Source organism: Actinia tenebrosa, unplaced genomic scaffold (genome assembly GCF_029948245.1).
Source record: "Actinia tenebrosa isolate PJP-AT-01 unplaced genomic scaffold, QUT_ActTen_1.0 PGA_scaffold1__47_contigs__length_23844297, whole genome shotgun sequence".
Lineage (NCBI taxonomy): Eukaryota > Metazoa > Cnidaria > Anthozoa > Actiniaria > Actiniidae > Actinia > Actinia tenebrosa.
In genome coordinates, this window is record NW_028292578.1 from 7,947,459 (window position 1) to 7,961,386 (window position 13,928).

A 13,928-nucleotide genomic window follows, 5' to 3' on the forward strand; every position below is an offset into this window, starting at 1 on the left:
ATTAATAGTTTCACAGAACCCTGAAGCAACCTTTGGGCTGATCTTCTGCCTGTATTATGGGTCATAGGTGATCTCTTCAATATGATTTGTTATTTCACTTACCTTTCAAGTACTTTCTTGTTACATATTTCACCATCAGGTGATTCCATGATCTCTACTTCTTCTCTCGTCACTTGGGTGTACTTGCTGTCCGACAGGCATGTGATGAGATGGGTAACCAAAGCAGGTAGGGTCATGGGTGATGCTGCTGCTATGGTCGATACAATGTTCTGCGAGACCTACGAAGCAGTGAAATCCAATCAAACAAATAAAACAGAAAAAGCTAGTCTGATGGTACCCTCATGAATATTGGTGAGCATGAGATGTACAAGTAGCCTTTATTAGTTATTATTTATTATTATTAGTTTATTAGTTATTATTATTATCATAATTATACAGCTTCTCATTAATCCCATATAGGTAACTGTCCAATTATTATTATAATTATAAGCAGTAACGGGTGACACTGCTGCAATGACCAACACAATAAACTGTGTGAACAATGAAACAGTCAAAGGGCCTAGAATAGATCCTTGAAGAACTCCACAACAATAAAAATTGTTATTTCAATGATAATTATTTTACCAAAATGCCATAATTTTTTTTAGCAGTAAGCTCACAATGGAAACTTCCCTGCTAGCAGGGTCTCCCTCATTGGTGATTTTTGGCAGAGAACATTAAAGTGCTACTACGACGAAAATCGCTCAAACTTGGATTCAGCTGAAACTTCCTAAGAATACTCTTTAAAGGTCCAATAATCACTGTATGAAGTGTTTTCTCGATATTCAGGACGAAAGTATGATATTTTTACAATTATTTTTTGGAGTCCGTGACGTCATACACTCAACATCGAACATCGCTCCATACATTTCTTTGTAGTTTATGATCAAAATATCAGTAGTAAAGGGAGAAAGAAATACCCAAACACCCCAAAATATAAATTATAGTCACAAGTAATGTGAAATAAGCACATTAGCCACCCTTTGGGCTTCATAGGAATAAAATAAATTAAGGATTTATATACAAAGAAATATATGTAGCAATGTTTGATGTTGAGTGTATGACGTCACAGACTCCAAAAAATAATTGTAAAAATATCATACTTTCGTCCTGAATATCGAGAAAACACTTCATACAGTGATTATTGGACCTTTAAAGAGTATTCTTAGGAAGATTCAGCTGAATCCAAGTTTGAGTGATTTTCGTCGTAGTAGCACTTTAAATTTACAATCATGAAACATTTCTATGGAACTTTTCTTTTAATGACACTACTCTGGCTAATAGTTGAGACTCAAGGGTTTATTCATTTTACTTTTGGTAATTTTTATTTAGTTACCTCTTGGTTTGGTTGGTCTACAATCTTGTTCATGATTTCTTGTTGGTATTTCTCTACAACTGAACTGACGTCGAGCTTTAGATCAGAAAGGATGTGAATCCATAGGTCTTTCTTGTAGGATACTGAAGAAATGTAATCAAATAACACAAGATTACTTGGGTTTGGTCCATAAGCAACTAATGCGACGGCTCAATGCCTAACGGGTTTTGCAATCCAGTAGGCCTTTCCTGAATTTACTTACCTTACTGATCACGGAACGATGGTTTCAAGTCGAGGTTGAACTTGATGAATAAAAAAAATTAAGTTCAGTCTCGACTTCAAACCATTGTTTTGTGGTCATCCAAGCGAATTCAGGAAAACCGGTCTATTGATAAGGCAGGCGATAGATTGGATTAGGATTTAGAAGTTGATTTTCATGGAGGGAGGAAAAACCATGGAACCTGGAGGAGAAACCTTAGAAGGAAAGGAGAGAACCAACAAACAACTCAACTCACATAAGACACTGAGCTCGGCGAGGCTCGAACCTGGGTCGCAGTGGTAAGAGGCATCCATTAAAATCAATGTGTGAGTTGCAGGGAGCGATGGTCGTAAAATTAACAACTAACATTGCCCTACCTATCACAGTATAATGACAGTATGACAGGAAAGAAAGAGCAATATTCTCTCTTGTTTGCTCATCAAGTGTGGGGTCACTCTTGAATGGTCCTAACCCAAGCAACATCAAAGTCTTGACCAGAATTTTGCTTGGTATTGAGGTGGAATAAGCTGCATCAGAACCATTGGTTATAGGCCCATCTGTTGTGCCATTGGTTAAACCAGATGATGATGAAATCTTTGATGTAATCTGGTAAGCGATTGAAATAACTGATGTAGTGTTGAACTTTTAGCACATGTTGTGTGAATATAATAGCATTACAATATACAGTGTTGGAATAAAAAGAAAGAAAGGTTTACAAGTAGAAAAGCTTAATGATATTTATGTATGAATGAGTAGGTAGAGGAATATATGAATGTATTACTGAATTGATGGATGGATGGATGAATGAATGGATGAATTAATGGATGGATAAAAAAAATGAAGGAAAGAATGAAATGCAAGAATGAATAAATTATGAATGAGGGGTTATAAGTGAGTGGATAAAGAGACGAAAGATTAATTTAAAAAATTAAACATTTAGTCAAATAATTTAAAAAATGGAAATAGTATTGTGAGTGAACGGATGAATAAATGGATGGATAAATGAATGAATGAATGAAACAAAGGAGAAATAAAGAGAAATGTACCTGCTGTTCATCTAACAGAGAAGAGAATTCTTCCAGCAACGAAGACTGATGATCCAAAGCCTCTGTTCCTGCACTAACATATAGCTTGTGTAGAAATGTCTGAACATCTTGACGAAGCTTTCTATTTGAATTAGTCATCAGATATATGATGGCATGATACCACGGCCTGGAATACAACAGACATATTTACTCACTGTAGCTATGGTAACAAGGTACTTGACAGGTAAAGGAATAAATGCGCCATTTTACAAACGAATTGTAAAAATGGTGTCAGGTTTAGTTGAAAAGGTTTAATCACTGAAGATTAGACCAAATGGTGTATTGGGTAAACAATTAATTAGGCTAATATAATTATGCATATTGCAGTTTTGCAAAGCATTTTGCTACTCTCATGCATGTGTTTTTATGTAAACCCTCTTCAATGCCCAGGATATTGATTACCCAGAATACCCCTTGGCCTTAGCTTCGATGGTTTAAAATTTTCGACCTGACATTTTTTAAAATTTGGTGTAAACTAACTAGCAAATTTCTCTAAATTGTGGCTAATCCTGCACAGACTCTTGACATGGTACAGCAATGTGAAATGCAAAACTGGATTATTTACTTACTGCCTGTTAGACTTGTTCATTCTCTGTGAATGACTGATGAATAACGTCTCAATGGTAGAAAGAAGGGCTTGCAATGCTGTAAGAATGATCACCATTATATGTTTAAATTAAATCATAATAAAATCATGTTATAAATATACATGAAAAGTAACCATGTTTTTAGATTCTGCATTCCATGCGCTTGCTCTTGGAGGAACAGAAGTGTTCCAGGTGAAAACATTAATGAATTATCATAATAATATGAAGCTATCAGTTACACTTGATAATAAGCTGTGTCACATTTTACTCTGCTACCATTGGATTCCTCTTTTAACAATACATTGTAATGTAAATTATAATGGATGTGAAATTAGACAATCACATAAAAACTGATGGTTCCAATTAAATATAATTATTATATTGTTAAAAAATATTTTTTCTTTCTTACTTTCCATTTCTTTTTCCTTTCCATTCTTTTTCATCATTACTTTCATTCCCTTTCATTTCCTTTCCTTTCCCTTCCCTTCCATTTCTTTTTTTTTCTTTTTCAATCATTGTATAGTATACCTTCAGGTGAGGCAGCCTGGAGAAATTTATCAGACACAAATAACATTTTCTTTGTATCCAGAAACATAGTCCAGAATGAACTGAGTTTAGACTCTGAAAAAAACACAAAAAAAAATCATCAGGCAATATTGAATGGGTTCCCTGTGTTGAGATGATAATTCTTGGTTTGGGTTTCCTGTGGTGTGAGCAAGTGGCAATGCTGGAACAAAAGCTATTAGAAATAATTATTTTATCATTGGAATCTAAACCATTAAAATCATACATCAATTTTATCATACCATGAAAGAACCTCTGAGATGATTTAAGTCATGATGCAGATGACTCACAGATCCAATTAATTTTTTTTTATTCATTTAAGGAATATAAAATGCACTGGGAACTGTAGAGCAGCATGCTTAGGAAGATGAGGTGTAAACGAGTGTTTATCTTGCTTTTCTAGTGTTTTACTGCTCCCAAAGTGTTTATATCACAGTACAGACACATAGGCAGCTATTTTACATTGCTTCTGTAAAATATTTTTGAACGATTTTGTGCATGCATGACTATGTCCTTTGATATAAACACAGTAGCTAGCCAACCAGCATGTGCAGTATATCTCAAATATTTTTTATTTCATTAATAGACTCATCTATTCTTTAGTTCACCCCAGGAATAGAAGCTCATTGAGGTGGCTCACTGACTATTTAATAAGCTGGACATGTTAAAAGAAGTACAAAAAGGAAAAAAAAAAAAATTATATAAATTATCTAAAATATATAATATCTTTACATACAACTTATAGATCCAATTCGAAATTTACAGCTGTAAGTATTGCATTGGAGAGAGGAAAAACATGAGAAAAACACCCTTAAGACTCGGGAGAACCCAACATATTCTGTTTGCATGAAAAGCCAAGTCCTGAAATACAATCTGAGACCTTGAACATGAGACAGAGGTACACTACTGCTACGCCATACTTGACTCCTGACAATAATAATCCTATATCCTATATTACGCAATATACAAAAATACAATGTATATCGCGTAATAGACAAGAGTGTCTCACCTGCTTTAATATCCACTAATGACAGCCTGACAAGAATAGATGATGCCATCAGACCAGCTGTTACTGTTGCTGTCTGATGTGGTTGACTGACGCCTCGTTCCACAGCCTAAAAAACATGTTAAAGACTTTAAGGCCACCTAGTGAAAGCGATACTATAATTATTGGTTATTAGAGAGCATTACCTGGAGAAGCTGTGGAAGAACTTCAATCCCTTGCAACAAAGTATTTCCTGGAAAAGACAGAAATTTTACCATGATTAATCTTTCCCTGCTGAGTAGCAAAGATATAATGTTACTGCTAGTTCTGAATTAGATAGTCTTGTTTACTTTGTGCAAGGTCCATACTATTATCGGTGGTTCTTAGGTTTTTCACTGGGAAGCAGAAGATTTGAAGTGAAACACACAAAAGTATGGCCATAAAAACCAGTCAGTTTTGGACAAAATGTGTCTGTTAAACATACAAAAGTCTGTGCATAGAAGTATGTGAATACTTTAAATGTGGTTATACATGCATTGTACTCTTGCGCATTGTGCTGTCATAAGAAATTTATTGTAAGTGCTATATTCATCATTAATATTTTCTTGGGTTCAAAAAGTGGTGAGAAACAACAAAAAAATAGATAAATAAACAATAATCAAACAAACAGATAAAAAATAGAGTATGTGAATAACACTTGTACAAGGTTCTTACAGATTGTTGGATATACAGTAGAAAACTATCATTATTTACTAATAATATGATTATTAACCTTTAAGAGCAGCACCCATGCACTGGATGTATCCACTTTGTACTGCTGTTGTTGAGACCTTGTTGTTCATCCCTTTCTGCCGTTGTCAGTATGAATGAATGAATGAATGAATGAACGAATGAATAAATAAATGGGAATACAAAAAATTGGATTAAGAACTTGGAAAAAGAAATTTTTTTTTCCATTGGTATAAGAAAACTGATTGTCATAACTTTGGCTCTGGAATGTAATTTTAAGTACAAGACGTTTTTGAAAATAAATAGAACATTTTGGACTATATTTGAACATTACAACATACCCAATATATTACCTTAAATGCTTCAATCAACAGTTTGGGTACTTCAGAAGTGATGTGCTTACACCACAGCGCAAGAACTGACAAGGCATTGACTACGGCAGCTTCTTGTACTAGAAGAATAAAATGTTACTCTGTGAACAAACAATCTCTGCAGCTTTTATTCGATTTGATTTTTATGCCATCAATTGTTAAGGATGGAAATATAGAATTGTTATAATATTATGGCCGATTTTTAGCCATATTAACCCATGGTAGGGATATGCCCTAGGCAAAGACCATCTTGGTTGATTTAGAGAAATGTACTTGACTATTGAGCACATAATTGCCTGCCCAGTGTTGGAGCAGTGTTGGAGCAGTGCATAGGGCAGAGACTGTTGGCCCTGCAATATGGGCTACTTCTACTCAGGTGCAAAGGTGCTCAGGGCAGAGACTGCCAACCCTTATAATACTAACCTTCCTGCTGCATATAAGGAATCATTTTCTCTACAACAATATTGACAAGGTTCTCCATAGATGAACTATTGCCGATAGAATTAGCTTCAAGATACCCAATGGCCTCCAGGATAGCTACTCTGTCATTCCATACAGTCAGCTTTCCTTCTGAACCTAAAGAATGGTTTAAAAAAATGGCCCAAGTAAGAACTTGCTATAGGCAGCTTCTAACTGTTAATATCAACAAGCGATAAGGTGAAAACAATTTCCATCTTCTGGGACCCAATTCAGAGAGGGGGAAGGGGAGGGGTGGGGTTAACCAGTACCCACCACCTCTGAAACTAAAATCTTTGATGGTATCTTCAAATATCTCCTAAACAAAAAGCTGACTTGCAAAAAAAGAATGTATTGTCTGCTTCAAAGTATGTTAAATAAGTTGTTTGTCACCATCAAACATTTCATTTCAACCAAACTCATCTTAGGCCGGTTCTCTTGACTAGTCACACGTTGACCAGTCTGATGTGACTGGCCATTATGTCTGGCCATTGAGCAGTCTTTATTTTTAAAACAGTCTTACCTCCCAAGACATCAAACAAGTACTTGATAAGTTCAGTCATTTCATTAGGATCGCTGCAATGATCTGCCAACCCTTTGACAATAAATGCAGACTGCTGCCTGTGGATGTCTTCTTTGACTCTCAGCTGACCTAATTGTAAATTCAAACCATAACAGGTACAGTTAATATTATTCACAGAAAGAGCAGAGGAGTAGACATGGCTTAGTTGGCATTTATCAAAATAATACTCTCAGAAATATACTGAAATCTAGGTTGAAGCAAACTGAGAATGTGACATCATCAACCTCTTCATTAGCATAAACTTGAATATCTCTTGAACCAAAAATGCTAACAAGAAATGGAAAATGCCAGTTTCCTCTTTTGGAAAGTACTATAACAGGTGTTTAAATAGTAAAAATTGGAGACATTAAAATTTGATCTTGGTAACACTTTAAGGTAAATTTGGTTTCACATGGGAGTTATCAACATATCTATGTCAACGGAAATAGATCGGAAGAGCGTACCTGAAACATTTTTGCAAATATTGACAGCATACTTGGATAAGTCAATAGATACAGCAGATATCAAATAGCCAGTACCTAAAAATGAGAAAGAATATACATTTTACTTTTACAGTGCAACATGCAAAAGTATGACCACATTTAACGTATCCACATACTTCTATGCACTGGCTTTGGGCTACCAAATTACCATCCAGTTTTGCATTGAAATGTGTCACTTTAAGGTACAAAACCCATACATTAAGCATGGTCATACTTTTGCGCTCTGCACTGTAATCATTTATCAGATTTTTTTCTTTATTGCTCTTTAGCGTTGTATTTTATACAATAGTAGTTAATAAAGATATATCATAGGAAAATATTTGTACAAAAATTATCATAGCATCTATAATCTTGGAGAGAGAAAGGAAAACAGAAAAGAAGTGGGAAATATTGGGAAGGAAAGTGAATGAAAACAGAAGGTAAGATAGCAAAAAAGAGAACGGAAATGAAAGAGAATGACAGAAAAAGAAGAATGGAAAGGTCAGTGAAACATAGGCAAAAAAAAAAAAGGAAAATGGAAGGGATGAAATGGAATGGGCAGGAAATGAAATAAAAGTGGGATGGAAGAGAAGAAAGATAAACTTCAATGAGAACTAAAAATTAATACAGACATGTTGACATACATTCAAGAACTGTTTCTGGATTTCTTAGCAGGGCCTTGAGAAGAGCTGGTAGGATTAGATCACTGAAGTCCTCCCGTGCCAGATGGCATAAAAACCTTGAACACTGTAACTAAAATAGTAATATATTATTAGATACTCAACACCAGATGAATAGGAATTTAGAAGTTGATTTTTGAGAAGGGTGGAAAATTGGAAAAAATCCCTTGAAACACAGGAGAGAAACCAAGAGCAACTACTCACATCACACGCAAAAACCAAACCCAATAATTGAACCTGATTCACATTGGCTAAAGGCGACACATTAGCAATGCAAGAGGGGCTTTAAATAATGACCAGGCATCGGACAATGCCTGGCCAGAACGGGCCTTATTCATGCGGCAGCCATGTTGGATTGAACAATAGATTCCACCACGCGTAGCCTCAACTTCAAACGCTTGAGAATTAATTTATGCTGGGGAAACAAAAGTTTTTATTCTCATGAGAATAAACATGGCCGCCGTGTGATATAGGCCCACTGGGACTTGTCTGGTCAAATCTTCGTTTTGTCGCTCATTTTGACCAGTAACGCTGAGCCAAAAAATCAGGTATGACTAAGTTAAAACTAATTGGGCCTGTGATCATGACTGGCGACTCATTTTAAGCCCTGTGCAAAACACCTGCGAATATATATCACTACTCCTCCTTCACCAGCATTGGGCATTCAAGTAGCATTAATTATTATACATTATATATACTTACCAACACTGGTGTCGATTGCTTTGTCTTAATGGTAAGGATATTCTTGATGTAGACATCAATCAAAGGTTTCTGGGGAAAATATAAAAACGTTTAATAATCTCTGGACTACCTGTTCTAAAAATATTAATCTACTGGGCTACCTGTGGTAAAAATATTAATCTACTGGGCTACCTGTGGTAAAAATATTAATCTACTGGGCTACCTGTGATAAGAAATAAATATAATGGGCTACCTGTGGCAAGAATTATTGTTTTGGGCTACCTGTGGTGAAAATAATCTACCAGCTACCTGTGGTAAAAATATTAATATACTGGGCTAACTCTGGTAAGATATTATTCTACTGCGTTACAACAACTGGGTTATAACAACTATCGTCTTTTCTGAATTGCCTGTAGTAAGCAGAAATTTCAGCTTCAAGTAATGTAAAGTGGTGAAATGAGATAAGGAGATAGCTACCTTGTATTTTGCAATGATGCCTTGTTCTGACTTGTTCTTAGAGCAGTATGTAAACAGTTCACCAGCTAGACAAAGGGAGAACTAAAACCAATGAAACAAAATATTAATTAATGAATTATTATTAATGTTGCTGCTGCTGTTATTGATGGTGATGTTGCTGCTGCATGCCCTTGTTGTTGCTGCTGCTGGTGTTATAGCTGTTGTTGATGTTGCAGCTGCTGGTGTTATTGCTGATGTTGCTGCAGTTATTGCTGCTGTTATTGCTGCTGCTGTTGTTGCTGCTGTTGTTGCTGCTGCTGTTATTGCTGCTGTTATTGCTGCTGTTGGCTGCATTGATGTTGCTGCTGGTGTTATTGTTCCTGCTGCTGTTGTTGATGCTGTTGCTGTTGCTGCTGATGTTGCTGCTGATTTTGCTGAGCTGCTGTTGTTGTTCTATAGGTTGTATCCATACTAATCTCTCTAGGAATCAGGGAAAGACTTACCTCTGAAGGTTCAAGCTCACTGATTGCTTTGGCATACTTTTCAGTAATACCTGGAACCTGATAAACAAAAAAAAATCACGTCATCTGTGATTGAGGGTTAGTATAGTAAAAGAAATATAAGAATGTTGACAAGAGCAGGGTGCAGGGATAGATCTTGGGAAGGTTCATGAGTCCTTTCTGCCAAGGAATGTTTAGAAAATATGGGAAATTCCATCACGGCTAGAACATGAAAAAGCACCAACTGACATCGTAGCAAGTATGACAATGCCAAGTACAACAGGCTTGCATGAAAAACCAATTGGGAAACATGAGCTCACATCATCATTCTGAATTGTTTTCCTCGCTCCTATCTTGGATCATAAGGTTGACCCTTATGCTAAATTTACACCATACCTCTTTCCAGATGGCAAGCAACTTCTTATTGACTACTTTACAGACTGTGGTGTTACCGGCAGACAAGGCACCATAAGTGGCCAAATAATGACACTCAACCAGCTTATTCCATTCTGACCCTTGACATTTTTCTGCTTTAGTATAGACTCTTCTCAGTATTATACAGGTCCATTTGAACAGTATTAAAATATTACCACTGGTTACTGGGCTAAAACAGAATCAAAATTCATATGTGAGTACACATGCTTACCATATCAGGGGTTTCATTACGTTTTCAAATGATAAGAGAATGTCATGAACTAGCCAGAGAGTTTAAGTGAACATTTAAGTATGGCTTTGTTGTAAACAGTTTCAGCTCAGTATATCTTACCTGTGATAACACTTTTTGATGTAATTCTCCAGATCCAAAAATGTGGCACAGAAGTACTTAACTGCCTTTAAACCTTGAATACAAAGGAGGTAAAATCATTCTTTTGTTAGATCAATGATTAATGATCAACATTAATTATTGGACAGACACTGTACTATCATCAAGAAGCATGTTCTATCTCCATCCCTTGATGTCTATCCCTCTCCTGCCTTTACACGTTGATCAATGATTAATGATCAACAGCAATTATTGGACAGGCACTGTACTATCATCAAGAAGCATGTTCTATCTCCATCCCTTGATGTCTATCCCTCTCCTGCCTTTACACGTTGATCAATGATTAATGATCAACAGCAATTATTGGACAGACACTGTACTATCATCAAGAAGCATGTTCCATCTCCGTCTCTTGACCTCTATCCCCCTCCTGCCTTTACACGTTGATCAATGATTAATGATCAACAGCAATTATTGGACAGACACTGTACTATCATCAAGAAGCATGTTCCATCTCCATCTCTTGACCTCTATCCCCCTCCTGCCTTTACACGTTGATCAATGATTAATGATCAACAGCAATTATTGGACAGGCACTGTACTATCATCAAGAAGCATGTTCCATCTCCATCCCTTGACGTCTATCCCACTCCTGCCTTTACACGTTGATCAATGATTAATGATCAACAGCAATTATTGGACAGGCACTGTACTATCATCAAGAAGCATGTTCCATCTCCATCCCTTGACGTCTATCCCCCTCCTGCCTTTACACGTTGATCAATGATTAATGATCAACAGCAATTATTGGACAGGCACTGTACTATCATCAAGAAGCATGTTCCATCTCCATCTCTTGACCTCTATCCCCCTCCTGCCTTTACACGTTGATCAATGATTAATGATCAACAGCAATTATTGGACAGGCACTGTACTATCATCAAGAAGCATGTTCCATCTCCATCCCTTGACGTCTATCCCACTCCTGCCTTTACACTTTGATCAATGATTAATGATCAACAGCAATTATTGGACAGGCACTGTACTATCATCAAGAAGCATGTTCCATCTCCATCTCTTGACCTCTATCCCCCTCCTGCCTTTACACGTTGATCAATGATTAATGATCAACAGCAATTATTGGACAGGCACTGTACTATCATCAAGAAGCATGTTCTATCTCCATCCCTTGACCTCTATCCCCCTCCTGCCTTCACACATTGACTTCAGTCTCCTCTTTATTATTGTGGCATTATAATATATCCATTGCTATCCTGTACTTTCACTCCTACTTTCAAATACCTCTACCCACTGCAATATTTGTTGGGTACAAAGATCATGATAACATTGTAATGTGGCAATAACCAGGGCATAGGAAGGAAAAAGAAGAAGGGGAAGACCCAGAACAACATGGAGACAGACTGTGGAGCAAGAAAGAAGAGAGGCAAGATGGAGTTCACAGGTCAAGGTGCAGATTGAGACGGCTGACAGGGAAAGGTGGAAGAGCTCTGTGAAGGCCCTACGTGTCATTAGGCCTGGGGAGGATAGGTAGGTAGGTAGGTAACAAAGTAAATTACTACTAACCATGATTGTCAGCCAGGGATTTGACAACTTTTTCAAGAGCTTTTCTTGACCTGTTGTCTCTAATGATAAAATGAAATAGTTTAATACTCAGTCAATGGTTGTATCCAAGTTGATAATAAGATCTTTTATTCAATAAAAGTCATTATCAAATATTGAAGAAATAGAAAGTTTACATGCATGCATGCTGTTGTGTAGCACAGCACAGCACAGCACAGCACAGCACAGCACAGCACAGCACAGCACAGCACAGCACAGCACAGCACAGCACAGCACAGCACAGCACAGCACAGCACAACACGGGAAGCACGGGTGGCATAGCAGTGTGAGCGCTCGCCTCTCATCAATGCGACCCAAGTTCGAGTCCCGCCGGGTTCGGTGTTGTACATAAGTAGAGTTGTTTGTTGGTTCTCTCCTGTGCTTCGAGGGTTTTCCTGGTTCTCCGGTTTTCCTCCCTCCGCAAAAATCAACTCCTAAATTCCAATTCAATCATGGAATGAGGGCCACAGGTTTGTTAGCCACTGGCTATGTAAGTGCTACCCTCGTGAAACAGCACAGCACAACACAGCACAGCACAGCACAGCACAGCACAGCACAGCACAGCACAGCACAGCACAGCACAGCACAGCACAGCACAGCACAGCACAGCATAGTGAGAGGTGGTGTAATTAGTGGCACACACCATATTATGCCTCAACAAATGCCTCAGAAAGGGAGTAGTATGGCAATTACTCTATAATTACCTGTAATCACTGTAAACTGCAAACAAAAGTCTGAAAGCTACCTTGACACATGGTTCAGAAAAATCTACAAAAAAAAACAACTTTGAATCAGTTTATATAGATGTTGTATCTACTGTGTTTGTATATTCTCACAAAAACACTTGATACAGCCTTGATCCATCCACCCAGATGTATTAATAGGTACCAGCAAACTGTTGGTGGAGGGGGGAACAAGCAAAATATTGATGGTTTTCAACCATTCCAAAGAGAATTCTAAGTTCCTCCAACATGGCCGCCAAGAAAACCATCAATTGGGGGTAACCTATAGATGTGATGTACAAGCAGCCCATCTCAGTTGGTATTGATATGCATACATAGTTGTATATGCTATATATATGCATTGGTAATAACTGGCATTCCAAATTAGAAATAACACCATGTTTGTGTAAGATGATGCCTTGATCCAAGTCAGCCTTACTCCTCCCCCTCATATCACTTAACCGCCCCCACCCCCCCCCCCCCCCCAAATCCCTCCTCAGGGACTTCCCCTTCCTCTTTCCCCACCTCTCATAACCCTACCCGGAAACACCATCATCACCATCACTTCTGACCTATGATGATATATTTCCTGGGACAAAAGCAAAACTCAGTCCAGATATATCAGAAATAATAGAGAAAAAAGGAAATATATAAGTTCATCAAATAAAGAAAAGCTCAGCTTTTAAAAGAAGCTTATTTTCGTATATATATATTTATCGTAGCGTAAGATAAATGTTTGAATTCGATCGAACATTACTACTAGATAATTTAAAAGGTACTTATGCAGCAATAACATAAAATAAAGACTAATACCTACCGTCTCTCTCGATACAAGGAACAAGAACAGACTCGCACAAACCAAGCCGGTCATTCGTCTTCGACGTCGTTATCTTCAAAGCGCATTTCTTCAATATCTCAGCGACCTTTGAAAAAGAATTCAATCATTTTATGAACGAGATAAAGGTAGGGACACAAACCACTGCGTTATACTTAAGACAAAGTATTTAAATTTTTGTTTTTATAAAAAATTTCCAAACTCACCTCGGCCGCCATTTTGAATTTTGAGACACGC

At 37.2% G+C, this 13,928-nt stretch overlaps 1 protein-coding gene across 1 annotated transcript in view; it reads right to left on the reverse strand.

Annotated features, from left to right (window-relative positions):
- LOC116287287 (stalled ribosome sensor GCN1) overlaps positions 1-13,922 on the reverse strand; it is a 35,217-nt gene extending 21,295 nt beyond the window's left edge. The window contains exons 1-23 of the mRNA XM_089032793.1: positions 13,898-13,922; positions 13,674-13,779; positions 12,839-12,902; positions 12,099-12,157; positions 10,518-10,590; positions 10,148-10,355; positions 9,755-9,811; positions 9,273-9,353; positions 8,817-8,885; positions 8,079-8,187; positions 7,417-7,491; positions 6,914-7,042; positions 6,358-6,510; positions 5,917-6,014; positions 5,607-5,682; positions 5,041-5,087; positions 4,859-4,964; positions 3,814-3,906; positions 3,268-3,343; positions 2,660-2,825; positions 1,991-2,219; positions 1,376-1,497; positions 103-278 (exon numbers count right to left, since the gene is read on the reverse strand). Of these exons, the coding sequence (XP_088888919.1) occupies positions 103-278; positions 1,376-1,497; positions 1,991-2,219; positions 2,660-2,825; positions 3,268-3,343; positions 3,814-3,906; positions 4,859-4,964; positions 5,041-5,087; positions 5,607-5,682; positions 5,917-6,014; positions 6,358-6,510; positions 6,914-7,042; positions 7,417-7,491; positions 8,079-8,187; positions 8,817-8,885; positions 9,273-9,353; positions 9,755-9,811; positions 10,148-10,355; positions 10,518-10,590; positions 12,099-12,157; positions 12,839-12,902; positions 13,674-13,779; positions 13,898-13,909 (2,384 nt within the window). The 5' untranslated portion in view covers positions 13,910-13,922. The remainder of the gene's footprint in view (positions 1-102; positions 279-1,375; positions 1,498-1,990; positions 2,220-2,659; positions 2,826-3,267; positions 3,344-3,813; positions 3,907-4,858; positions 4,965-5,040; positions 5,088-5,606; positions 5,683-5,916; positions 6,015-6,357; positions 6,511-6,913; positions 7,043-7,416; positions 7,492-8,078; positions 8,188-8,816; positions 8,886-9,272; positions 9,354-9,754; positions 9,812-10,147; positions 10,356-10,517; positions 10,591-12,098; positions 12,158-12,838; positions 12,903-13,673; positions 13,780-13,897) is intronic.
- Between the last annotated feature and the right edge of the window lie 6 nt (positions 13,923-13,928).